General features: G+C 40.1%; 2 protein-coding genes across 3 annotated transcripts in view; one reads left to right on the top strand and one right to left on the bottom strand.

The window, feature by feature from the left end:
* neil3 (nei-like DNA glycosylase 3) overlaps nt 1-15,410 on the top strand; it is a 39,108-nt gene extending 23,698 nt beyond the window's left edge. The window contains exons 5-9 of the mRNA XM_048594019.1: nt 1,723-1,889; nt 3,682-3,851; nt 4,558-4,993; nt 10,608-10,779; nt 14,679-15,410. Coding sequence (XP_048449976.1) covers nt 1,723-1,889; nt 3,682-3,851; nt 4,558-4,993; nt 10,608-10,779; nt 14,679-14,861 — 1,128 coding nt within the window. The 3' untranslated portion in view covers nt 14,862-15,410. The remainder of the gene's footprint in view (nt 1-1,722; nt 1,890-3,681; nt 3,852-4,557; nt 4,994-10,607; nt 10,780-14,678) is intronic.
* Nucleotides 15,411-17,703: 2,293 nt separating this feature from the next.
* LOC109925568 (N(4)-(beta-N-acetylglucosaminyl)-L-asparaginase) overlaps nt 17,704-25,298 on the bottom strand; it is a 23,823-nt gene continuing 16,228 nt past the window's right edge. Inside the window, exon 9 of one of the 2 annotated variants that reach the window (XM_048595283.1) lies at nt 17,704-18,983. In XM_048595283.1, the coding sequence (XP_048451240.1) occupies nt 18,889-18,983 (95 nt within the window). In that variant the 3' untranslated portion in view covers nt 17,704-18,888. Of the gene's footprint in view, nt 18,984-22,700; nt 22,721-25,298 lie in introns of those variants that run through there. The other variant, XM_048595284.1, reaches the window with a different exon arrangement.

The raw sequence follows: 25,298 nt of genomic DNA, 5'->3' as shown, positions 1-25,298 counted from the left end.
GGACCCGAAACGTTAACTCTGTTTTCTCCTCCACAGATGCTGCCAGACCTGCTGAGCTTTTCCAGCAACTTTGTTTTTGTTCCTGATTTACAGCGTCTGCAGTTCTTTTGGTTTTTATAAAGTTCTATAAAGCTGCAGTACAACTTGTTTATCCTTCTACTCAGTGACCCTTCCAATGAGGGTAAGCATGCCACAGGCCTTTTTTACTACCTTATCTACCTGCGCTGCCACCTTCAGTGATCTGTGGACCAGCACACCCAGATCCCTCTGCAGATCAATACTCCTAAGTGTTCGGTCATTCACTGTATAATTTCCACAGGTACTTGACCTTCCAAAATGCATCAACTCTCATTGGTCCGGATTAAATTCCATCTGCCATTTTTCTGCTCATGCCTCCAACTAATCTGTATCATGCTGTTTCCTCTGACAATCCTCCTCACTATCCACAATCCCACTAATATTTGTATCATCTGTAAACTTACTAATTAGACCAGCTACATTTTCCTTCAAGTCGTTTATGTGGGTTATGAACAGCAGAGATCCCAGCACTGATCCCTGTGAAACACCACTGGTCACAGCCCTCCATTCTGAAAGGCATCCTTTCACTGCTACCCTCTGTCTCCTATGACTAAGCTAGTTCTGTATTCATCTTGCCAGCTCACCCCTGATACCATGTGACTTCACCTTTTGTACCAGTCTGCCACGAGCAACCCTGTCAAAGACTTTATTAAAGTTCATGTAGACAACATCAACCGTTCTTCCCTCATCAATCATCTTCATCACCTCCTCAAAAAACTCGATCAAGTTAGTGAGGCACGACCTCCCCCATGCAAAACCATGCTGTTTATTGCTGATCAGTCCATTTGCTTCGAAATGCTTATAGATCTTGTCTTTGAGAATCTTTTCCAATAATTTCCCTACCACTGACGTGGGGCCACAGGCCTGTAATTTCCCGGATTATCCCTGTTACCCTTTATAAACAATGGGACAACATTAGTTGTTCTCCAGTCCTCTGGGACCTCACCTGTGGCCAAAGAGAATACAAAGATGTCTGTCAATGCTTCAGCAATTTGTTCTCTTGCTGTTTTAGTGATGTTTTATGTTAACTAGGATAAATGGAATTCTCTAACTTTTTCAAGGCATGCCAAGGGATCTCTTGTCTATAAGTGAAAAGGTGAATTGGGTTTGCTTCATTATCCCTTTTGAAAGATAGCAATGAATTTTCAACCTAGATTATTTGAGTCTCTGCAATGAAGTTTAAATCTACAAGCTTTTGGTTCAGCTGACGCAGAGGTTTGGAGAATTCTATTTGAGCCCTGTTTTGTTACTATCTCCCCTTCTGCCGAAGCCACTTCAAAGCCTGTATCTGTATATTCTTCCTTTTGTACTATCGCTGTTCTTGCAATTCCATATCTTTATCCTTGATATGCTTTAATTATTTTTAACTTTATATTAAAAGTGGTATATAAATACACATATAAATTATTATTGAATAATGCTGTCATTAGTTGTTTCTATGAAAATCAAATGTGAGGGAACTTGGGAAACTTTTACACAAAGTAAACGTCAAAATTTTCACTTCAGATTCTGAGCTATTATTAAGTGTTGCTAATGGAGGTTTACATGTATTTAGCAAGTTTGAGCTCATATTAAATACGAGAAGATTTGTTTCTACTTCGTCATCATCTTTTATGATTTCATTCTTTTTTTTCTATGTTTTAGTGTCGTAAGATGGGATCAGCTTTGTATAAGCATTATAAAGTATACAAGCGTTCCTCATGTGGACAGTGCAATGGTAAAATCACTATCTGCCGTCTTGGGGAGAACAAACGAATGACATATTTCTGCTCGTGCTGTCAGAAGGAAGATCCCTGCCAGATTAACATTAGGTATTTAATATGTACAAAATATTTTATTTTGTGATATATCTGGAAAATGAAGCAAAGATGAGACTACATGAATTTGTCCAGCATTTTAAAGTTGTAATTTAGATCAGTTTGGGACCTAGACTACACAATACTTTGCGAGCTTGGATGACTTGAATTTTATTACAAACTCATTTTCACTTTTGAGAGCATTCATTCAATTTATAGTATCTTCCCAGCTCTTTTAACTTTCTTATTTTTGCACCAGTTTCCAAATCTTGTAATCTCCATCCATATTTCTTGCACCCCACCACATTGTCACTTTGACTATTTTTGTCCTCTGTTTATTTCTGATCACTCCCAGTCATTCTGTCTATTGTGTACTCTACTGCTTCTAGTCAGCGGTTGCCTCCCTCAACCCAGTATCTCATCACCTATTTATTCAACATTGACCTTGCCTTTTTATATTTTGTGGTTTGTTTAAATATTGCAAATCTCAAATGAGGAGCTAGTATCTTTGAACCCTGACTAGGCCAGCTACCCTTGGTCTTTACTGATTTCTTTCCTTTCCATTTACCCTTCTCTCTTAACGACCAGAGTGAATGAATTACACTGGTGTCTGTTGAAATTTTTTTCATTCTTAGTGTGCTGTCACTGGCAATTACTGTCCATCTTTGGTTGCAGTTGAGAATGTAGCGCTGAGTCCTCTGAATTGCTGCAACATGAATCTTCAAATGAATTTGGCCAAAATGTTATAAAGGTCAATTGAAGTTTTTGTGTCATTGAATTGTGTGACATGTAATAAGATGGCAGTAATTGTATTGTAATGCCAGACAGAGATTTGCAAGATTTTAATCCACAACAATAACAGCATGCTGGTAGAAATCCAACTCCCGGATTGTGTACGGTTTAAAGGAGAACTTGCAGATCATTCTGTCCTAGCTACCTGTTACCCACACTTATATTCTTATGGATGGTGCAGGCTGTGTATTTAGAAGTTGCTTGGCAAGTTGCATCCTTACATCCTCCAGATAGCACACTCCATATTACGATGTGGCTGTTGTAGAGAGAATGAATGTTTTGATGAGTGGATTATTGCCAGTCAAGTTGATAGCTTCAAATTTCTTTAATGTTGTGACACCTGCATCCATTTATGCAAGTGAAGATTTGTACCTTTTGGCTATGCAGTGGGTTTGAGGTGGTCAGTAGGTTAGCCAATTGCCATAAATACTCAGACTTTGACTTGCTGTAGTTACCATGATGTTTGTACCTGATGCATGCTTCTGTTTAAATACCGGCAGTGAGATGCAAGGTTACCTCACAACATAAATAGATAAGAAGTTTCCATTTTCTTATTCTGATTCATCCATCCAGAAGAAAAAAAGTCAGCTCTTTATCTTCCATTGCAACATCTGTTATATTCAAATAATTTGAATGTTGTTTTCCCATCTTCACCTGAAAGAGTATTCAATAGATTGGTCATTCTTAGTGGTGAAGAGAATCTTCTTGAAATCTGTGCTACATTAAAAGGTTGTCACTTATTCTGTTTTGAAAAGTGTATGTATAGATATTCTGTTTAGAAATGATATTGCTAGTGTGTACCAAAATTCACATAAATTGTCTTTCCAAGTGGTATTTTTAAACACTCCCCTAAATGTAAGCAAAACATGCACTTAGGACATGGCAATTTTCGAGAATCTTATTGCCAACAATTTCCAACATTTTAAATGGAACTTTTCATTTTTACTATGTAAATATATACTTTAATCGCAGCAAAACTACCTTTCCCATGCTTTCAAATGTATTTTTTTAACAGTAATTTGCCTAAACGGAATAGCCTGATGGGATGGGCACATGCCTTTGGAGAACATTCTATTGACACCGTTGCCAAAAAAGAGGAGGAAGAATGGACCTGTTCACTTTGTACATTAATAAATGCACCATCAGCTAAATCATGTAATGCCTGCTTGACGCCAAGGCCTATGAGTAAGTACGGTTTTCAGCAAGTGGACTAAAACAGTTATTGTCATTATCAGGTTAATTTAACTTTGGTATGTTTGTGGTTTAATGTCTCCAATTTCTGAACTCCCTGTAGGATAGTAAGTATCTTTTAAAAGAGATGTATTACTTTTGGAGATAGTAGGAACTGCAGATGCTGGAGAATCTGAGATAACAAGGTGTAGAGCCGGATGAACACAGTAGGCCAAGCAGCATCAGAGGAGCAGGAAGGCTGACGTTTCAGGCCTAGACCCTTCTTCATTTTCTGAAAAGGGTCAATTGAAGTGTTCAAATTGTTGAATTTTATTTACACCATGAACGAGCTACCAATGACTTTGTTTACATATGAATGAGAATTTCCTTCACCTCTCGGATGTAGGTTCACTGCTCCCCTCACTGTTCTATTGTAGATACCATAGCCGTTTTAATAGCATTATGGTGCAAATGTGAATGAAAATTGCAGCTAAGTCTTTTTCTTGAATTTTGTTGAGTTGAGTATAATGAACATTTTCTTCACAACTAAATTAATCTATACAGTCTCCTTTGCCACCTCATATGAAAGTATAGTATTTAATTTGCAACAGGAAACTTTAAAAATAAATTCTATCAATGGTATTCAAGATTTATCATATTTATCAATGTTAACAGTGTATTCTTACTGTAAGGTTAACTGTGCCTTCTGCATCTTTTAAAGATGAACCTTCGTTTCCGATGTCTGACTTCAACAATGATCTCATAAAATACCCATGCAATAGTTTTGAGAAGCCAAAGATTGAGTGGAAACTAAATCGAAAGGCAGTGTTTGGTACAACAACATTAGTTCTCACATCACTAAGGAGCCCTGGAGAAAGCCCCGGATCCACTGCCTCAGTTGGTGATGAAATGAAAAGGAAGACACCGTTATCACATGGAAACACTTCACGCCAAGCTTTTCCTTTGATTAAGAGTAGTTCTGCAAATACGATGGGCTCAAATCTGAAAATGAATGGCTATGCAAACCAAATGGCCAACGATTCAATAGCTTCTAGTTGTACGAACCAAAGTTTCTTTCATCAACCTCCCAAAAGAATTAAAACAGACCATAGTTTATCTTTTGAATCCCAGAGAAGTGATAAAATTTCTGTTTTCAGGTACGACCGTAGACTTACCTATTTAAACAAAATGTCAATGCAGAAAGTTGTCGTGAAACGTCAACACTAAAGTAAGCTAGCTGCATGATAGAACTGTTGAATGCTTTCCACATCTTGGGACATTTATGTTTGATCAAATGTTATGATGGATACATTGTATGCAGTTGAAAGATATTGGTGCAGTGTTAAGCAAGTACTCACACCTGTCTTCATTTTGAAGGAGGATTTTGGTACAGAATTCAGGAAGAGAGTCTGTGAGGTTTTTGAGCAATTTGACGTAGGGAGTGAGGAGGGGTTGGAGGTTTAGGCAGGCTTAAAAGTGGAGAATCCCCTGGTTTGGATGAATTGTATTCCAGACTGTTGTGAAGGGAGAGAGGAAATTACAGGGACTCTGACCCAAATTTTTAATTTCTCACTGACCATGGGAAAGCTTCCAGAAAACTGGAAGATGGCCAATGTGGTTCTACTTTTCAAGAATGGTGATAGAAAGAAAGCAGGGAGTTACAGACCAGTGAGTCTTACATCAGTGGTAGGAAAATCATTGGAGAAAACTCTGAAGAAGAGAATTAATCTCCATTTGGAGAGGCAAGATTTGATCAGGGATGGCTTTATCAGAGGGAAGTCATGCCTAATAAGTTTTATTAAATATTTTGAGCAGGCGACCAGTTGTGTAGGTAATGGTAATGCAGTTGATGCAGCTTATGTAGATTTCAGAAAAGCCTTTGACAAGGTCCCGCAAGGAAGACTGATAAACAAGGTGAAAGCACAGAAAATCCAGGATAACTTGGCAAGTTGGATCCAAAACTAGCTTTGTGGCAGGAGACAGAGGGTGATGGTAGATGGCTGTGTGACTGGATGCTTGTGTCCAATGATGTACCACAGGAATCAGTGCTGGATTGTTTATTGGTCATGATATAGAAGAAAATGTTGGGGAAATGACAAGTAAGTTTGCAGATGACATGAAGATTGGCCGGATGGTTGACAGTATGGAATGAGGTCTTGGGTTACAGGAAGATATAGGTGGATGGTCATATGGGTCGATCAGTGTTAGATGGAATTTAATCCTGAAAAGTGTGAAGTAACGCATTTGGAGGAAGTAATGAGACAGGGGAGTATTCGATGAATGACAGGTCATTAAGAAGCTCCGAGGAACATAGGGATCTTGGGGTACTTGTCCACAGATCCCTGAAGGTGGCAGGACAGGTGAATAGGGTGGTTAAGAAGGCAGAGAGGACACATGCCTTTGTCAGTTGTGATGTATAATATAAGAGCAGGAAGGTTATGTTGGAGTTGTACAGGACTTTGGTTGGGCCACAGCTAGAATACTGTGTGCAAAATGGTGACTGCACTATGGGAAGGATATGATTGCACTGGAAGTGGTGCAAATCAGATACACAGTGATGTTGCATGGTTGGTGCAGTTTAGCTATGAGGAAAGGCTGGATAAGCTTGGGTTCTTTTCATTGGTCTAGAGATGGCTGAAAGGGTATAGACAGGTGGATAAAAAGCAACTCACAACCTTTTAGAAATACTGGGATGAGCACTTGAAATGTCATAACATCCAAGGCTATGCAGCAAATGCTGGCAGGTGCCACCAGTTTAGATTTAGATTAGTTTTTTGTTGGTGCAGGCTGGATGGGCCGAAGGTCCTCTCCTATACTTTATGATTCTATGATTACTCCATCTACCCTTTGCAACATAATTTTCTGCAAAATGAATGAAGATAATGTCCTCAATTTGTGAACTGCTTAGTTCATATCCAAGCAGCTTCTAATAATCTTAATGGCACTGGATCTGATATGCAGACTGGATTATTTCTCCACATGTGTAACGTGCACATCAGATTTTAAAACGCTGTTGTGTTTTTATGAGTAGAAATTTTTAATTGTTGATTTCTTTTTTTCTTTCATATGTTTGCACCTGGGTTGGATACTCTGTCAATGGTGTATTACTCATTTTAAAATGCAGAAATGGTATAAAAATTAAAACATGACAGATGTGTGCTTCAAACAAACTTAAGAGCAAATTAATAGCTATTTCAATTATGCAGTGAGCATGGCAGAAAAGCTAATTTCATTTTCAAAATGGATGTCTGTAGATGCTATTAAGAAGGTTGGTGATGAGCAGCCTTTTTAAACCGCTGCAGTCCATTTGCTGTAGGTAGATCCATAATGCCATTAGGGAGAGAGTTCCAGGATTTGGAACCAGCAGTGCTGAAGGAACAGCAATATATTTCCAAATCAGGATGATGAGTGGCTTGGGAGAGGAACTTGCATGTGGTAGTGATCTTATGTAGCTGCTGCCCTGACTTATAGATGATATTATTCCTGAGTTTACAATGTTCTGTCCAAGGGGTTTTAAAGAATTTTGGCAGAGCATTTTGTGGATAGTGCACACTGCTGCTACTGAGCATCAGAGGTGGAGGGATTAAATGTTTGTAGATGTGGTGCAATTAAAGCAGACTGCTTTGTCCTGGATGGTGTTAAGCTTCTTGAGTGTTGTCGGAGCTGCTTTCATCCCTTGCAGATGTTGGACAGGCTTTGAGGAGTCAGGGGATAAGTTACATATGCAAGATTTGTGGTTTTTGACTTGATCTTGTAGCCACAGCACTTCTATGACAGGTCCAATTCAGTTTTTGATCAGTGCTAAACCCCAGAATGTTGATAGTTGGGGATCCAGTGATTGTATTGCCCTGAGAAGTCCTGCAGAGATGACTTGGAGCTGAGGTGACTGGCCTCCAGTAACTGTAACCATCTTCCTTTGTGCCAAGTTTGACTCAAACCAGAGGAGGATTTTCCCCCGATTCCTATTGATTCTAGTTTTGCTGGGGCTTCTTGATGCTACAGTTGGTCAAATGTGGTCCTGATGTCAAGGACAACCATTCTCACCTACCTCTAGAAATCAGCTCCTTTGTCCATGTTTGGACCAGGGCTGTAATGAGGTCAGGAGTGGAGTGGCCTTGCCAGATCCCAAACTGCATGTCTGAGTAGGTGTGGGATCACAGTTCAATAACGATTGAGATCTGTGAGTGGCAAAAGTAGCCTCAGTAGCACAGTTCGAGGCAGCGATGGAATCCGAAGTACAGTTTTACTGGAGCCTCATACAGACATTAAACTTTTAGTTTGTGTGATATCTGTCCTGGGGAAGCAGGACACAGTTTAAGCACTTGCTAAATGCTGGTTGTTACTCCTAATGGGATTAGAATGCCTGTCCAGTTTGAGCTTGTATAATTAAGAGGTGTTAGTCCTTTTGTCTTTAAAGTTAGTAATGTTAGTAAAAATATTAGACCTATATGATCTAAATAAGTTATAAATTATACGTGTACTAAATAAAAGTATAGAGGATATTAAACTGATCTCCTGCAGCTGGGTTGTGAGATTTCATTTACTATTGCCGGTTTTGACAGTTCTTACACATTCACTCATGCAGTTTCACGGAAGCGCTGTTTTGATAGTAAGTTTCTTAAAGGGAATAGCAGCCCTATTTAATATGTATCTAAAAAGTACATACTAGAGGAGGAAACTATTTGATGTCTGCAAACTATTCAGATCCCGAGAGACGGTTGCTAAGAGCTAATTAATATTATAATCTTTCCATAGTTTTAAATGGGTTATGGAGACATGATAGCAAGGATGGCATTGTTCTGAGTAGGCTACGGTATTAACATTTATTCTGGGGTAGCCTTCGATGCCGAAACTGGTCTAAACACTGCTTGCAGCATGTTCTTAAAAGAATTGGAAGGTGTAAAGAGACAGTAATAGGCTAGAAGGGATGTTTAATTTAGTTTATAAATTGTACTACAAAAGCGCAGTTTTATGAATGAGTGAATGCAAATGCTGGGGGTCTGGCAGATTGCGTGCCTTCATCTGACCAAGTCTGAACGTGTTCCGACATTGGGAAGTGACTTTTTCCGTGAAGGGAGTGAATCCGATAAGTCATGCTGTCTGGGGGGGCACTCCAGGCTGGGTGAGGAGCCCGGATTTGGTCGGGGCCGACTAAAAACTTTGCCTGGGGTTCGGTCTGTGCCGTGGGGTCTGGCAGACTGCGTGCCTTGATCTGACTGAGTCTGAACACGTTCCAACATTGGGAAGTGACATATTCTGGTGAGGGAGTGAATCCGAGAAGTTATGCTGCCTGGGAGGCACTCTCGGCCGGGTGAGGTGCCCAGATTCGGTCAGGGCCGACTAAAATATCCAGTGCTTGTGAGTGAGTTGGTAAAGAGAATCATAATACAATATGTCACATAGGTTACTGCAAAATGCTGCTCAGCTGAAATAGATTACATGTCGAAAGAGATTGAAATTATATCACAGCCTTAGGTTTCCAAAATTTTGTGGGTAAAGGTGTGAACTGCCTTTTTTTTTGGTGTGCAATGAGGTAATGTGGGCCAGGAAATGAGGAGAATTCCTGTTTTCGGAATGTGATGAGAAGCGACTACCTATGGCCATCTGAACAATCACAGCTAACTGACAGAGCCTCTGTTAGCACCTCATCTGAAATGCAGCACTTTGCTAATATCCTGGAACACCATGGTGTCGAGTAACTTTAACTCAAATTGAACAGAACAGTGACTGTTACTCACTGATGCAGACTAGGTTGGGGCTTGGTCAGTAACTGATTTTAGATGAGCATCAGTTGAAGAACTATTGTTTTTCTTACTGTCCCTTGGTTAGAAGTAGGAGGGATCAATACAAAAGAGTTTCTTGACCTAAACTGAGACATTTGTCATTGTTTTAGCATTCGGGTGTCATGCTCAAAAGATTTATTGAGTCACTTTGAGGAGTTAACAGATCTAGTTGGTATTGATGGAAGAGGCGGTGGATATTATCCATCTGGATTTCAGGGAAACACTCATCCAATAGGCGATTATGAGTTTCAAGATCATGGAATAGACATGAATGTATTCATTTAGATTGGTAAATGATTATTAACCAGCATCGTTGTCTACATGCATAGGTAATTAGAAATGCACTAGTGGAATCCTCTGGATAGTTGGACTTGATGGGTTAAAGGCCGCCTTCTGCCTGAAATTGTTGCTATGCAAAGGTCTGAATGAATTCCAGGTTCTTACTGCTACCTCTTAAGTATATGTCGACATCATTTGACGACTGATCAAACTTCAATGTCACTTGGCTCTTGTATATTGAAGGCTCTGCAATTTTGTGTTACAAGTGAATTATACATTTTCCTTCAATCTATAAGCAATATGGTTTCAGTGGCAGACATTTAGATAAATCTTACCAAAATGTCGGATGTTTACCTCCAGTTAAAATTGTATTACTTTAATGGACAGGAGAAAATGACTGTCATAAGGTAGTTTTAATGTCAGGGTTTGAAAAACAACATGCATTTGTTTTCTTTACCATCATCTGTTAGTGAATCTGAATGACAAGCTAACGTCCTACAATAAATAACTCTAAAACAATGTATCATTTATAATTATTTTAAAGGTCAGTAATTTCTTACTGCAAAATGATGATATTTATCAAGCTTCAGCCTGCAGTCTGGTTGTCAAACAAGCACTGATGCCTGAAATTGCACAAAAGGCAGCTTTATTGCATGATTTTGATAAAAGAATGCTGTTAAATCAATAAAAGAAAATCATGTGTTCACAGGAATGCTGTTAGTATGAATGATGATACTGCTGCTGTAAATCCTGAAACCCCATGTTGCAAAAAGCATAGTCGTCCCTGCACATTAAGACTGGTCAAGAAAGAAGGAGACAACGAAGGGAGGCAGTTCTACGTGTGCTCCCTTCCTCAAGAATCCCAGTGTGACTACTTCCAAGTGAGTATGTTGCTATACATTAGTTGAGTCTGTCTGAAATCCTTAAAGTGACATTCTTCCAGGATGATTGAAGCCCCCAAATATACTTCTCACAGCTGCTATAACTATTAAATGTCCTATTATCCAATTTTTTAGCTCCTCCTAGCTTCTTCTATCAATTGCCTCAGAATCCCCCAATCTATCTGATTGTGATTACTGAACCTACTATTGATCAAAAGATGATGCCAAAATGCTCCCCACAGGCACAGCCCCTCTACTTTAGAGCTGGTGCCGCATTCAATATACACTCTGTTTAGCAGGACAGGCCTCATTTAAACAAGTGCTACAGATTTTCACATCAACAGCTTCGCTAAGGTCAGCACTGCAGAGGTTGTTGAGATGATTATCGCAGGTGAATATATACCAGCTTTAGCACTCTCGCTTGTCGCTACTGCTCTGCTGGTTGGCGTTCGCAGACCATTCTAAAGCTGAAGTTCTCAGTTCTATATTGGACTTGACAGCTGGAATTGCGGGCAAGTGCTTGGGGAACTTTGGTGAGAAGAAGAGAGATTTTTAAAGAAGTACTGCTGGTCTTGAATCTTACAGACCATCAATTCTTAGATAATCAAGAATACTGGACCATGAGGTTACACTATATGACATTATCAATTTAGGAAAAATTCTGTTGTAATTAAAAGGCAACAATCATTCGAACATTAGCAGTTTTTAAAAATTATTTCAGCTAAGTATAGAAGAAGATTCTATTAACCTGACATCAGTTATTAAGATGTCCTGCAGTGATTAACAGCAGATTTCATCAAAAAAGTCCAACACTGCAATGTCACAAATTAAATTTAGTGTAACCTCAATTTAATTCACTTTGATACTTTTAATGATTGTGTACCATTATGCTAAATAGCCTCTAGAGGGCACTTCAACACCATCCAAAAACCTGAAGTTGAATAATTGCAGTATTCAGGACTTAGTATGACTTATATTCCACATCAGATGAATTAATACAAAATTTGCTTTAAACCTCAGTGGCACTGCGGCTGGACTGTTGATTGAACTATTCAAAATTACTTTGAAATTGCAGTAATTGCTATCTACTAGGTAATGGATATGGTTGGGTAATAGGTTACATTACATTGTGTAGAACAGTGTTTCTTCAATTTATAATTTAATTACATTTGTTCAGCTCAGTTACACATCATTTGTATAATAGGTTTGCAAATCAAAAGGATTTTGCTAATTAAGTGAAGATTATAATTTTAATTATGTAGATCTGACTTTATACATCTCGAATACTGCTGTAAAAATAGAATTGTTTGCATCATCCACATTAAACAGAAAATGATCAGTTAAAATAATTATCTGCAAAACAAAGTAATGAAGATGCTAGAAATTGCTAAAAGGAGATGAGAAGGCTTTTGTCTTGCATTCAACAAGATTGGGATGCAAGAGTTAGATTTTAAAACGGGTACACCAATGTAGACAGCATGAGGGTCACAATTGGCATGGAGATGTAGCAAGAACTGTTATCTGTCAATCTGCAGAAGGGGTAATCACAAAGAACTGCAGGTGTTGGGAATCTGAAACAAAAAACAGTGTGCTAGAGCAACACAGCAGCTCTGACAAGTGTTTTGACGAAGGATCACTGGACTCAAAATGTTAACTGTGTTTTCTCTCCACAAATGTATCACACTGCAAACCCGATTTGATGATCTTAAATTTGTTTCCAATGTAACTCTCAGAGCAGTCTGTACTATGCTACTTATGCTACTTCTTCGCAGTAAACTCAAGAGATATTTGTCCATTGACCGGATGCTACATTCAGGACAAAATGACATTTTGCCTACCACAAAAAATGAGTAATGTGATATGATTTTCAGGGCCATGTGATGCCAGGTATGCAGGCTGTATGTTCTGATTGGCAAACCATGCCAAACAGCAGGTCCCATTGACTAACCGCAGTAGGCAATATATAGCTTATGATCAACCAGCCTATGCTTGCAAACATCTGATTATAGCCATACCTTTAAGGTGATTCTGCTATTGGAAATCATTTATTAAATAATCTGGACTGTGTTGAGAGTTACACTGGAAACCAACTTAAGATCAACTGTTAGGCTGACGGTGTGATTCATTCGTGTATGCAAGAAAACATATATTAATACACAGGGCCCTGTTTTATGTAGGCAAAAGAAAATAACAACCAACACTTGGTTTTGTCAATCTCTGCCGCACTCCCTTGATAACACCTCAACCTGTCAGAGTCTGCCTCCCCGATCTGAAAGCAAAGATCGCTGGCTAACTGGTCTAGCTGCACCTCCAAGCCAGCGATGGTCCGACCAATCAGCACCTTGTTATTGTGCTCTATAAACTGGTGTCCCTTTTTCATGTCTGTTTCATGCATCATAAACCCTAAGAGGAAGAGATGAAGAGCTTCAACTTCTTGTCTCTCTTTAACAATATTTAAGTTCTGTACTACCAAGCAATTATTAATATGTAGAGATCAAATTACATCGGGATAACAAATTCAAAACTTTCCTGCGGGTGAGTTCTGAAAGTATTCACTATCTCCTTTGTAAATATCACTATATCAGCAACTTGCAGTTACATAGCACCTTTTAACATAGTCAACCATCCAAGGTGCTTCACAGAAATATAATAAAGTAAAATCTTACATTAAGCCTCAAAAAAACAGATATTAAGACAGTTGACTTCGTTAATGTGGTAGATTTTCAGAAACATCCTAAGGAGGAGATGGAGGTAGAGAGGTTTGAGCAGAAAATCCCAGAGCTTAATACCTTGATAGTTGAAGGAATGACTACCAGTGCTGGAACACTGGACATGAATGATGTGCAAGAGGCCAGAATTGGAGTAGCATGGATCATGTGGAAGTTTGGAGAGTTTAAAGAAGTTAATGAGAATAGGGAATGGTGCAAGACGAACTAAAGAATTTTCAGGTTATCCCCTATTCGTAATAAAGGATGAGTTTAAAAATCAGCACCTACAGACTAGTCAGTTTAACTCTGTTGTAGGAAATCTTTAGGAACGATAATCCAGGACTGAATTGGTCCTGGTCAGTCGTGCATTTAATGAAGAAACCAGTATGTACGTATTACAGTCATACAGAATTTTGATGTAACAGGGAGGATTGATTTGAAAATTAATCTTACATAAATATTTTTTACTGCCACCACAGGTCTCAAAGCACGTTACAGTAATGATGTGTTATTAATGTGTAGTCACTAAAGTAGAAAACGTGGCAGCCAAATGGCATACCACATTTCCACAAACAGCAATGTGATAATTACCAGATTTTATTTCGTGATTCTGACTGAAAAATAAATACTGGCCAGGATATTGGGGATAACTCCTTGAAATACAGAAACACCTCCACAGGAGAGGCACACTGTCCTCCATAAGATTAATTGGAAATCCCCTCCCCTTCCCACCACCTTTCCTACCATGAGGGAACCATGATGCAGTGGCTGGGTTTTGGCCTGATGCGCAAAGCCTGTATGCTAACTGGAAATTTCAGTGGGTGCAGCATATGGCCCCATTGCCCTCAACTGGCTACCTGCCACTTGCAACTGGTTGGCTGTTTTGATCCCAAAAAGGACTCTGAAATTAGCTCAGGGTCAGGATGTATTACTAAAGTCACACTATGGCCAGCTATGCAAAATGTTGGACCTGTCCACTTCCAATCCCAACCCAGAAAGGTTCATCATTTTTGCTGAAAATTGCAAACATCACAAATATTCACTTCTGTCATGCAGTTATGTTCATTTTCTGTATAGCAGTGTGGAAAGACATACAGTAAGCACCTGAAGTATTTCAAACTGATTTTGTTTATTTCATGTTTACAATCATGTTCAAATTCTTGAGAATTAACCCTGCTTTTTATTTCATAGTGGGCTGACTTACATTTTCCATTATGCAATCATGGAAAGCGATGTATCATGAGAAGAGTGCTGAAACTTGGCCCCAATAACGGACGTAATTTTTATGTGTGCTCACAAGGAATAGGAAAGCAGTGTAATTTCTTTCAATGGGCAGAGAATGGATCAAGCATCAAGATTATTCCAGGCAGCTGAAACTCCACCAGTACCACCGAGGCAAGCATGTATGGAATAGCTTTACTGATCCAAGCACAAGAAAATGAAGAAATCTTTGACTTACAATTTAAAGTGTTATAAAAATGTATAACTGTTTCTGATATCTTTATTTTGAATCAAGATTATGTTTATTCCTCCCACCATTCCTAACTTTCCGTCAGCCCTGAGCACGTCAAGTGAATTTCTCGAAATTAGTATTTTTTTAAGTAATGTCTTTTTATCTTTATTTTATTTCTGTATCATTCTGTAATATGTTTCAATAGATGAGATCCTCTTTGTCACCTGGCTTGTTCTGCATATCTTTGTAATAAGGATTAATAAATTGAAGAATCTGTTTTAAACACACTGATTTTATAGGTTGTTAAAAGTGTAATGAGCAACAGAATGAGAATTTTTTTCACTCCTATGCCTGAAATTTCAGATTCTGACCTGATCCAAGAATTATGTACCTCTGTAAGGTCTGTAGATTTCATCTTGCCCCTTCTGTATGATCACCCTGAGTTTTCATTCAGAAGGGTCTGATGAGGCCTTTCTAACATGCTTTGAGCATATGGATTCCAGTCCAACTTAGATGAAAATCCTATTTTCATTTCCGCACCCAAAATTATTTAATATTAGAGTATAGAGTAAGTTAGGTGCTGGAAGACTGGAAGTTGGCTAACGTGGTGCCATTATTTAAGAAAGCTGTAAAGAAAAGCCAAGGAATTATAGACCAGTAAGCATGACATCAGTGGTGGGTAAGTTGCTGGAGGAGTTTCTGAGGGACAGGATTTACATGCATTTAGATAGGCAACATGGTTTTGTGCGTGGGAAATCATGTCTCACTAACTTGATTGAGATTGAGGGCTAAAACTTTTGTGTTTGAACACTCAGACTCCCATCACCAGCTAATGATTCCATTCCTGTACCAAGCCATTTTCTCATATTGATTAACAGTATCCTGTTTGATCCTGAGCAGCGTTTCCAATGCTGCGTCCTCTCCATCACGAAAGAAAATCAACCTTCATTCCTGTTACGTCAACTACCTCTTCCCTGTCTCAACAATTTTTCATCTATTTATTTCCCTCCAGACATAACTATTCTAATGTTGGCTGGCCTCCCATCATCCATCTTCTACAAACTTAAAAGCCCTACTGTCTGCATCAAAACCAAATCCTGTTCATCCACTGCAACCATGTCTACTGATGCATATTGGCTCCTGATCCACCAACACCTTTTTTTTCATATAAGACAAAACTGTGGAGCTGGAAATCTGAAACAAAACAGAAATTGCTGAAGAAACTCAACAGCTCTTGCAGCATCTTTGGGGAGAAAGCAAAGTTAAGGTTTAGAGTCTAGTTCTGAAGTAGGGTTACTGGACTTGAAACATTAACTTTGCTTTATCTCCATGAATGTTGCCAGACCCGCTGGGTTTCTCCAGCAATTTCTGTGTTCAGTTTTAGAATTCTGATCTTTGTGTTCCATATACCCAAGACCTTTCCTTTTCACCTCAACCTTTTCTGTTTGGTCTCCAACTTGCAACCCCCAATGAATTTCCTCCAACTTTGTCCTTCATTGGGAGCTATCTCCTCTGAAAGCTTTGGAACCATGTTCCCAAACCCCTATTTCTCAAGCTTTAAGATGCTCCTTAAAATCTACCCCTTGAAAATGTTTCGATATGCATGCTTGTATCTCCTGCATTGAGACAATATTTGTCTCATTAGTTATGCCTTTGGGTTTTTACGTGTTACTGTTTCTATTTAGATTTCCATTTAAATAGCAACATAACCATGGCTGCAACATAAGGTCAATACTATTTCTTTGCAGCTTAGTTTCCAAAGAACCATGAGAAGAGGAGAACCTCGTGTATTGGATATGGACTAATGTGAAAATGGTCACTCTCAAATTAGTTGGAAAGGAAGGTATGCAACATCAGTTACTTTTTGCACCCAACTCCTGATCAGGAATATTTATTTTGGCACCTTGAAATTTAAAGCCAAGCTGGTCTCGAGTAACAGTAAGTAATGATAAGTTGTCAACATTACTTCAGTATGATAACTAATTGCTTGTGAACAAAAGTTTATTTGGCCCCTCTTGTACAATAAATGAAGTAGGGAAACTAAGCTCATTTCCAAAATGAAGATGTTGGCAAATAATGTGTATTTTTTCTGTCTTTTTTCCCTTGTGCCCCTGACCCATGTATGGAACCTTCCATCACATGTGACATGAGGACTGAATTTCAAAGAATAAGTGTGACTGCAATTAAGATGAGTAGTCACGGGAGAGCACAATGAGGTTATACATCAGTGCAAAAGCATAGAAACTGTAAGTGATGAAAATCTTAAATAAAAATAGGAAAAATACCAGTCAATGGGAAATATGATCTCTTAAAGGCAGGATTTACCCCTCACTAAAAAGGGGCAGGAAGGGCAGATAATGGGGTGGGTTGTCCCCTGGGGGAAGTTCAGGCATACAGATGTGCAGGGGAGTGACTATGGAAGCCTTAGCCCCTTCCCCATCCACACTCCCCAAAACAAAGCTTAGCCAGCTTTGTGAAGGGTATCTTCATGACTATGGTGCCAAGGCTTCCAAAGGCACTCTATAGCCTCTGATCAGCCAGCAATTTCAAGCAGGCAGGGTGGGCAGGAATTCTCTGGTGTGAGACCTGATAATGCAAGAAGCCTGCCATTCAGCAGTTAAATGCCTGACTGGCACTCAATTCAGCAATACTTTCTTGCTGATGGGAGCAGAGAAATCCCCTTTAAAGATATCCGTCCCCACACTTTGTGCAGAAGCCATTAAATCCTTGTCTCAATTTCTCTTCGTCCTGATGCTGCTTGACTTGTTTCCAGCATTTCCTGTTTTTACTTTGTATTATTTTAATATTTTCCCATACAATAAATTTAAAAAACTGATTTTAAAATTCTTTATTCCATCTCATTGATTTCGATCATTTTTCAATAGTAAGACCTGAGATTACACTGTAGGGAAAAAGTAACAGGTTTTCTTAAAAGAATCAACCCGCTGTATTAGGACACAGCACTGGAACAGGTGGGATTTGAACACATGCCTCTTTACCCAGACGTAGGGACTCTGCCAGAAGAGTCCTGAAGTAACCATTCATTTGTGAGAAATGAAGAACAATTTAAATATAGCGTACTAATGGAAAACAGATGATAGGCCATGAGTAAAATGGAAAATTAGCATAGTACCAATTCTGAACATGTTACAGCTGCAACACAACTGTGTTTAAATGTTACAACTTCTATCAACTCAATGTTCACTTCTGCAGCATCTCTGCACAGTCATCCAGTGCTGGCTTTTGAAATAAAGCTGCTTAATACAATGATATCCTTGGGGGCTCTTGTGTGCAGTGATGGTGTCCTTACCTTTGAGCTTTGTAGAGGCTGCTGTTAAACTGTAATTAAATCATTTCAGGCACCTAACATCCTCTGTGCAAGAAAACCTGCCTCTCACATCTCATTCAAACTTTTCCCATCTCACCTTAAACCTATGGCCTCTAGTATTTGGCATTTCCACCCTGGGATAAGATCACTTCACATTCATCTAAACCAATCTCGCATTCATAGAATCATAGAGCACCGAAACAGATGGTTTGGTCCAACCAGTCCATGCCAAACAAACTCAAACTAGACTAGTCCCACCTGCCTGCTCCTGGCCCATATCCCTCCAAACCTTTCCTACGCATGGCTGGTCTAGTTCAGTTTCTGATCAATGGTAATCCCCAGGATTCCATGACCACAATGCCAAGGAGACCATCAAGGAGAGATGGTTAGATTCTTTCTTGTTGGAGACAGCCATTGTGTGGCATGAATGTAACCCACTATCTTTGTAACATTTGAAATACGATTGGTATAAATTTAATTTCCATTATCAACACCATTCTGTACAATTTCAGAATGTATTATCAACACTATTCTGTACTAACTTTATCTGTAGTTGAACGTGATTCACAATCAAGAGTAAACAGCCTTAAAGGCTCTGAAAATGTTGCATCACAATAGCTTTAAATACAGTCCACTATTTCTTCAGAAGCCTTCAATGGATTGTAGACCATGAAGTGAAACTGGTTAAGTTTTGGAGTTTTACTGCATGCAACGCCTATAAAAGAAAAAAAAACCCAGTTATGGTTCATGTAATTCATCAGAAATAGACTTGTTATCTTAACACTACATATTAGCAATATTTAAGTACCACAAATTTCATGTGCCAAATAATAAAAAGGAATTTGTCTAAGCGTGTGCCTTTTCAATTAAACAAATGCTCCTGGGCCACTGTCCCATGTCACATCTTGGCCAGAGTCAATCTGCCTTTTAAAATGAAACCAAAGTCTTGGGGTAATTGTTCCCGGGTGGAATGGCAACATCTCAACCAGAGTCGACCTGCCAACCAATCAGCATCTGATTTGTCATTCAATATAACATGTGCCCTTTGAATTTGTTGCATTTGTCCCGATCAGTGCAAGACAAAAAAAATCTTCAATAGCAGGTTTCTTGTTTCTGCAGTATGAAACAATTTAAGTCACCATATTCCTACTGAACCATAGGGTTGCTCTCTCATTAGACAGAGAGAGAGACAACTGAAGGTGGTTTAACCTGAGGGTCACCACACCTCGAGCAAGGGGAAAGGATGAGGGACAGTCCTTCATGGGAACCACAGCTGCTGCGAGAATTAAACCCACCCAACGGTATTGCAAACCAGCTACATAACCAACTGAGCTATGACAATGGAAGCCTCATCTGAGACCTGGCTGTGTTCCTAATCAAAATCAGAATCACTGCTCTAGTGATGTCCAGCAGTGATGTCTGCTAGAAATAATACAAGAAATACTGGACAAGACATTACTGGACTCTTATTAGAATAACATAGAGCATTGTCAACTGTAGACTCACATCAAGAGTAACTAGTTCGGCCAAGTAATAGAGAACTTTCTCAGTAACTGGGTAATGGTAGCAAGAATTACTTATATTTGCATAACACAGTAAGATGTCCAACTGTGCTTAATGAATATTGTAAAATTTCATTCGGTGTTGAGTCACATAAGGAAATATTAGGACAGTTGTCCAAAAGTTTGAACTTTCCAAAAAAAAAAGCAGGTATTAAAGAACATGGTTATAAAGAGATAGACGCAAAGAAATTTAGGAAGGGAATTCCAGACTTTAGACATCTGATGTAATTGTTGATGGCAGAGCAACTTAAAAAAAAAACTATGCAAAAAGCCAGAATTGGTGGAACAGATCTCAAAGGGGTGCAAGGCTGCTGGAGGTTATGAGGATAGGAAAGGCAAAGTCAAGGAGGGAGTTGAAAACAAGAATGACATTTTTAAAGTGAGGGACACTGCAGGACTGAAAGTAAAATGAAAGTTAGCATTTATTGTACATTTTTATTCCATTAAGATAATGATCAAGGCTTCTCACGCTTGCTGCAGTTTAAACTGACAGTACGTTCATAGCTGATGCCTGCAAATTTATGACACAGCCCTAACAACTCTCTGCTGCTGCAGTTACTGCCTGGGATGATTCATAATTACTTACATAAATCTTAATGCCTAGTCATGAACACAATGCAGTCTTCAATCTGGCCAACAAGATAGATTTTCAAGCTAGCGTCGGAGCGTGGCGACATTTTGCGAGCTGTCTACAGCACATCTTATTCTTACATATCTTATCATCGTTCTGCTCTTCTAAACTTCAATTCTAAGTCTAAGTCTATCAGAATTACTAATAATGTTCTGTCAAATCTGCTATGACTGACGAGGCTCAATTACCGACGCTGGAATCACAAGCCCAGGGGAGCTAAGGGCCTACCGGCTTCCCGCAAGCCTGACCTCCTCGTGGAAAATCGGAACTGAGGCGTAACCAGTGCGAGAACAAGACGTGAACCCACGGTGACCTGACATCAAGAAGTCCTGACCAGACCGACTGCAAGATCTCCCAGCGCACATGTGAACAGAACTAGTGCCCAGGACCCCATCGGGCACACCCACTTAGCTTGCTGATGCCAGAACTGCAAGCCCAGAGGCTTTCCTTCTTCTTGCAGTCCTAACTTCCCTGATCTTGTGGAAACCCAGAATTGACTTCTGACCAGTGCAGGAACAACACCTTACCCCACTATGACCCAGAGGCACAACTGAAATGGCCATAAGATCCCCCGAAACACTGTAGGCGGCGAATGGTGCCCTAGTCCCCACTGAGAGCACGCGTTTACCTCTCAGAGCAGCAGACCTTCCTCACTAACACCCGGGATTGACTAGAAGTAGCCACCTACCCAGGAAACATGGGAGCTGCGTTGGACCTCAGGTGAGACTGAAACTTCAGGGTTTCAAGTCCACCCTCCCCAGCATATTCCTGGCAAACATCCAAGCCATTGAGAACAAAATGGATGAAAGTAAAGGTGGACTCTCCTTCCAAAGGGAATTGAGAGACAGCTGTTGGCGCTGTTTTATGGAGGCATGGCTCACTCCTGAAACACGTGGCTGTGCCTTACAACCTGAGGGTTTCTCAGTTCACTGAATGGACCGCTTGGCATCCTTGGGTAAGGCAAGGGGCTGTGGAATCTGCTTCCTTATCAACACCCTCTCTGCTCAAACAAGACGACTGTGGCAAGTTACTGCTTCCTGGACCTAGGATATCTTACAGTGAAGTGTCGTCCCTACTGCGTGCCGTGTGTTCACCTCCGCTATCCTGACAGTGGTCTACATTCTACCCCATGCAGAAGTAAACAGTGCACTTGATGAGGTATATAATGCTACAAACGGTCTTGAGACAGAATATCCTGTGGCCTTGTTCATCATAGCCAGTGACTTCAACCAGGCCAACCTCAAGAATGTGCCACCAAAATACCACCAACATGTCTCCTCCTGTCCCACCAGAAGTCTGAACATCCTTGACCATTACTACACAACCCTCAAAGATGCCTACCGCTCCGTCCCCGGACCACATTTTGGAAAATCAGATCACAACACAGTGCTCCTCCTTCCAGCTTAGAAGCAGAAATTGAACTATGAGGACCCAATACAGAAAGTAGTACAGTGTTAATCTGAAGCAACAGAAGGGCTTTCATGGGACAGCTTAGAGTCAGTGGACCGGTCCATTTTAAGAACTCATCAGCCAGTCCAAATGAGTATGCCATTACCATTACAGATTTCATTAGTAAATGTATGGAAGACTGCGTGCCGAAGAAGTTAATCCAAATGTTCCCCAACCAAAAACCACGGATGAGCCGCGAGGTCCATTCCCTACTGAAGTCCAAGTATGATGCACATAAATCAGGCCACACTGACCTATACAGGAAATCCAGGTGTAATTTTCATCAGAGACACCAAGAGGCAATACCAATCTGAGCTTGAGACCCAGACCACCAACACGGACACCCATTGTTTGTGGCAAGGCTTACGTGGCATAATGGGCCACAGAGCGAAGTCAAACAGAATCACAGGCAACAGTACATCCTTGACCAACGAGCTCAATGCATTCTATGCTCACATTGAACAGAAGGTCAATGAAACGACGTAACTGATCCCAACAGCCTCAGATGCTCCTGTACCCACGGTCACCGCCGCAAACGTTAGATTGGTCTTCTTGAGAGTGAACCCATGGAAAGTGGCTGGCCGGAATGGAGTCCAGCCACGCACTCCGATCCTGTGTAGACCAGCCGGCGGGTTATTCACAGACATTTTTAACCTCGACCCCACCTGCTTCAAGAAGACCACCATCATCCCAGTGCCAACAAAAATCATGGTGTACCTCAATGTACCTCAATGACTACTGCCTGGTGGCTGTGACCTCATAATTATGGAGTGCTTCGAGAGATTAGTCATGGCTCACATCAACTCCAGCCTACCAAATGATAAGAAAAGATGAATTTTGTTGCAACCAAAAATGATGCTTTAAACAGTACAGTTTAAAGTGAGCCACAAGACATTAACACAAAGAAAATTCACAGCTATTTACAATAGAAGCCTGATATAATGTGGGTCTATATAATCATTTCTAATGTCACAATAAGAATTCAGTAATAATCATATGATATCATATCATTTCCCTTTCCACAAGACGGTGGAAATTTTGAAATTTTAACTTACTATTGAGAGAGTCAATTCTTAAGCTAGATCCACAGAAAGAAATATTTTAAAAAGATGTAATTTTGGGATTTGCTGAACACTACCTTTACAGGTAATGCCCTTATAAACCAAGGTCTTTGTGCACTCAGTGGCAATTTAATATTCATTCCCTGAACACTTGATATACTGCCCATGTACTAGAAATGGAAAGAAAGTGTTACAGTTCCAGTACTTGTTTTGTTTTAATTTATGGATCTGTGGATGTCTTGACTGATTAAAAATTGAAACCTCAGCTCTGATCGAAAATGCTTCACAAAAAAGAAACCAAAGCAACTTGCAAGTTGAGGTTATGCTTATCGTTCTAGATGCAAGATAGGAACACTTTCCATTCCCTGCAAGATTCTAACAAAATGTTAGACCAAGCAAAGCTTCTGAAGCTTTACAGAAAAGTTAGCTGGCATTTTTACTAGTTTGGTGACAAATTTAGTTTTCAAATAACTTCAGGAAAATGAAATGTTTCCCCCTTAAACCCATTAAGAAAACTAGCAAATAGAAACAATTGGGCAAAATTCCCAGAAGAAACATCGAATCCATGTTGATGAAAAATTGACTTTAAACATTCTGAATATTATACCGTCATTAATGATCCTCTCCAGCAACGACTCTACTAAACTGATTCCAGCCTAAGATATAGAACAAAAAACAATACAGCACAGTAACAAGCCCTTTGAGGTCCTTCCTACATATTCTTCAAGAACTTTGTTTTTTAATTGCCTAGACCTTGGGTATGCGTTTTTTTTGACTAAGCTGATAATTTCCCCCGTCATCCAAGGTTCCCACATCCAGCTAGTACTGTCCTTCATTTTCACAGGAATGTGCCTATCCTGCATTCTAATCAAGTAGTCTTTAAAAGATTCCCATGTCAGATGTAGATTTATCCTCAAATAGCTGCTCCCAATCCACATTCTCCAATTCTTGCCTAATTCTGTTATAGTTGGCCTTTCCCAATTTCATATCTTCATCCGAGGTCCACTCTTGTCCTTATCCATAAGTATACAAAAACTTACAGAAATATGGTCACTATTTCCAAAATGCTCCCCTACTGAAGCTTTGATCACCTGGCTGGGCTCATATCCCAATACCAGGTCCAGTATGTCCCGCTCCCTCGTTGGACTATCCACATACTGTTTCAAAAAAACCTTCCTGGACACACCCAATAAATAAACTCAGCACTAAGGGAGTCCTCGTCAATATGGAGGAGGGGGGTTAAAATCACCCATCATAACAACCTGCTCTTCTCACATCTTTCCAGAACCTGACTACATATCTCTTTCTCTATCTCCCTGTGGCACGTGGGAGATCTGTAGTACAATCCCAGCATTGTGACTGCACCCTTCCTACTCCTGAGCTCTAACCATAATGCCTTGCTACAAGATCCCTCCAGGGTGTCCTCCCTCAGCACAGTTGTGATATGCTCCCTAACCTGTAATGCAACGCCCCCAGTTCTTTTTGCTTCCTCCTTCATCTCGTCTAAAACATCAATATCCCAGAATGTTAAGCTGCCAATCCTTTCCCTCTTTCAGCCATGTCTATGTGACAGCAACAACATCATAACTGCATCCATAATCCAGGCTCAAAGTTATTCCAAAAAAAAAATTAGTGTTGTTAATCTGTAACTACACGTAAAAGTATCTGTACGTAGGTCCTCTGTACCTAAGATTGGGGCCGAAAGGCGACATTACAAACTTTTCACTGCACTCATTCGAGTGCATGTAGCAATAAAGGCTATTTTAACTCTTTAGCCACGTGTTCAATTGTACTATGTCTCTGTTCCTACCCTCAGTATCATGTGGCACGGAGAATAATCCTGGGATTACTACACTAGAGGTCCTGCTTTTTAGTTTACTACCTAACTCCCTGAATTATCACTGCAGGACCTTGTCACTCGTCCTCCCTATGTCATTTGTGCCAACGTGGATGATGATTTCTGTCTGTCTACCCTCTCATTTCAGGATGTCCCAAACCCACTCAGAGACATCCATAACCCGACACCAGGGAGGCAACATACCATCCTGGAGTATCTGTGCCACTAACTATCGAATCTCCAATTCCTGCGGCTCTACTACGGTTTGTCCCTCCTGTTTGGGCAGCAGGGCCAGCCATGGTGCCACTGCTCTCGTTGCTACTGCTGTCACATGATGGGCCAACCCCATCATCAGTAGCCAAAATGGAAGGTTGCCTCACCTCAGACAAAGGGAGAGGCTGAGAAGGAGAGATAGTAGGAACTGCAGATGCTGGAGAATCCGAGACAACAAGGTGCAGGGCTGGATGAACACAGCAGGCCAAGCAGCAAT

Source organism: Rhincodon typus, chromosome 3 (assembly GCF_021869965.1).
Source record: "Rhincodon typus isolate 14 chromosome 3, sRhiTyp1.1, whole genome shotgun sequence".
Lineage (NCBI taxonomy): Eukaryota > Metazoa > Chordata > Chondrichthyes > Orectolobiformes > Rhincodontidae > Rhincodon > Rhincodon typus.
Note: the sequence above shows the minus strand (reverse complement) of the source record. Positions and strands in the feature narration are given on the sequence as shown.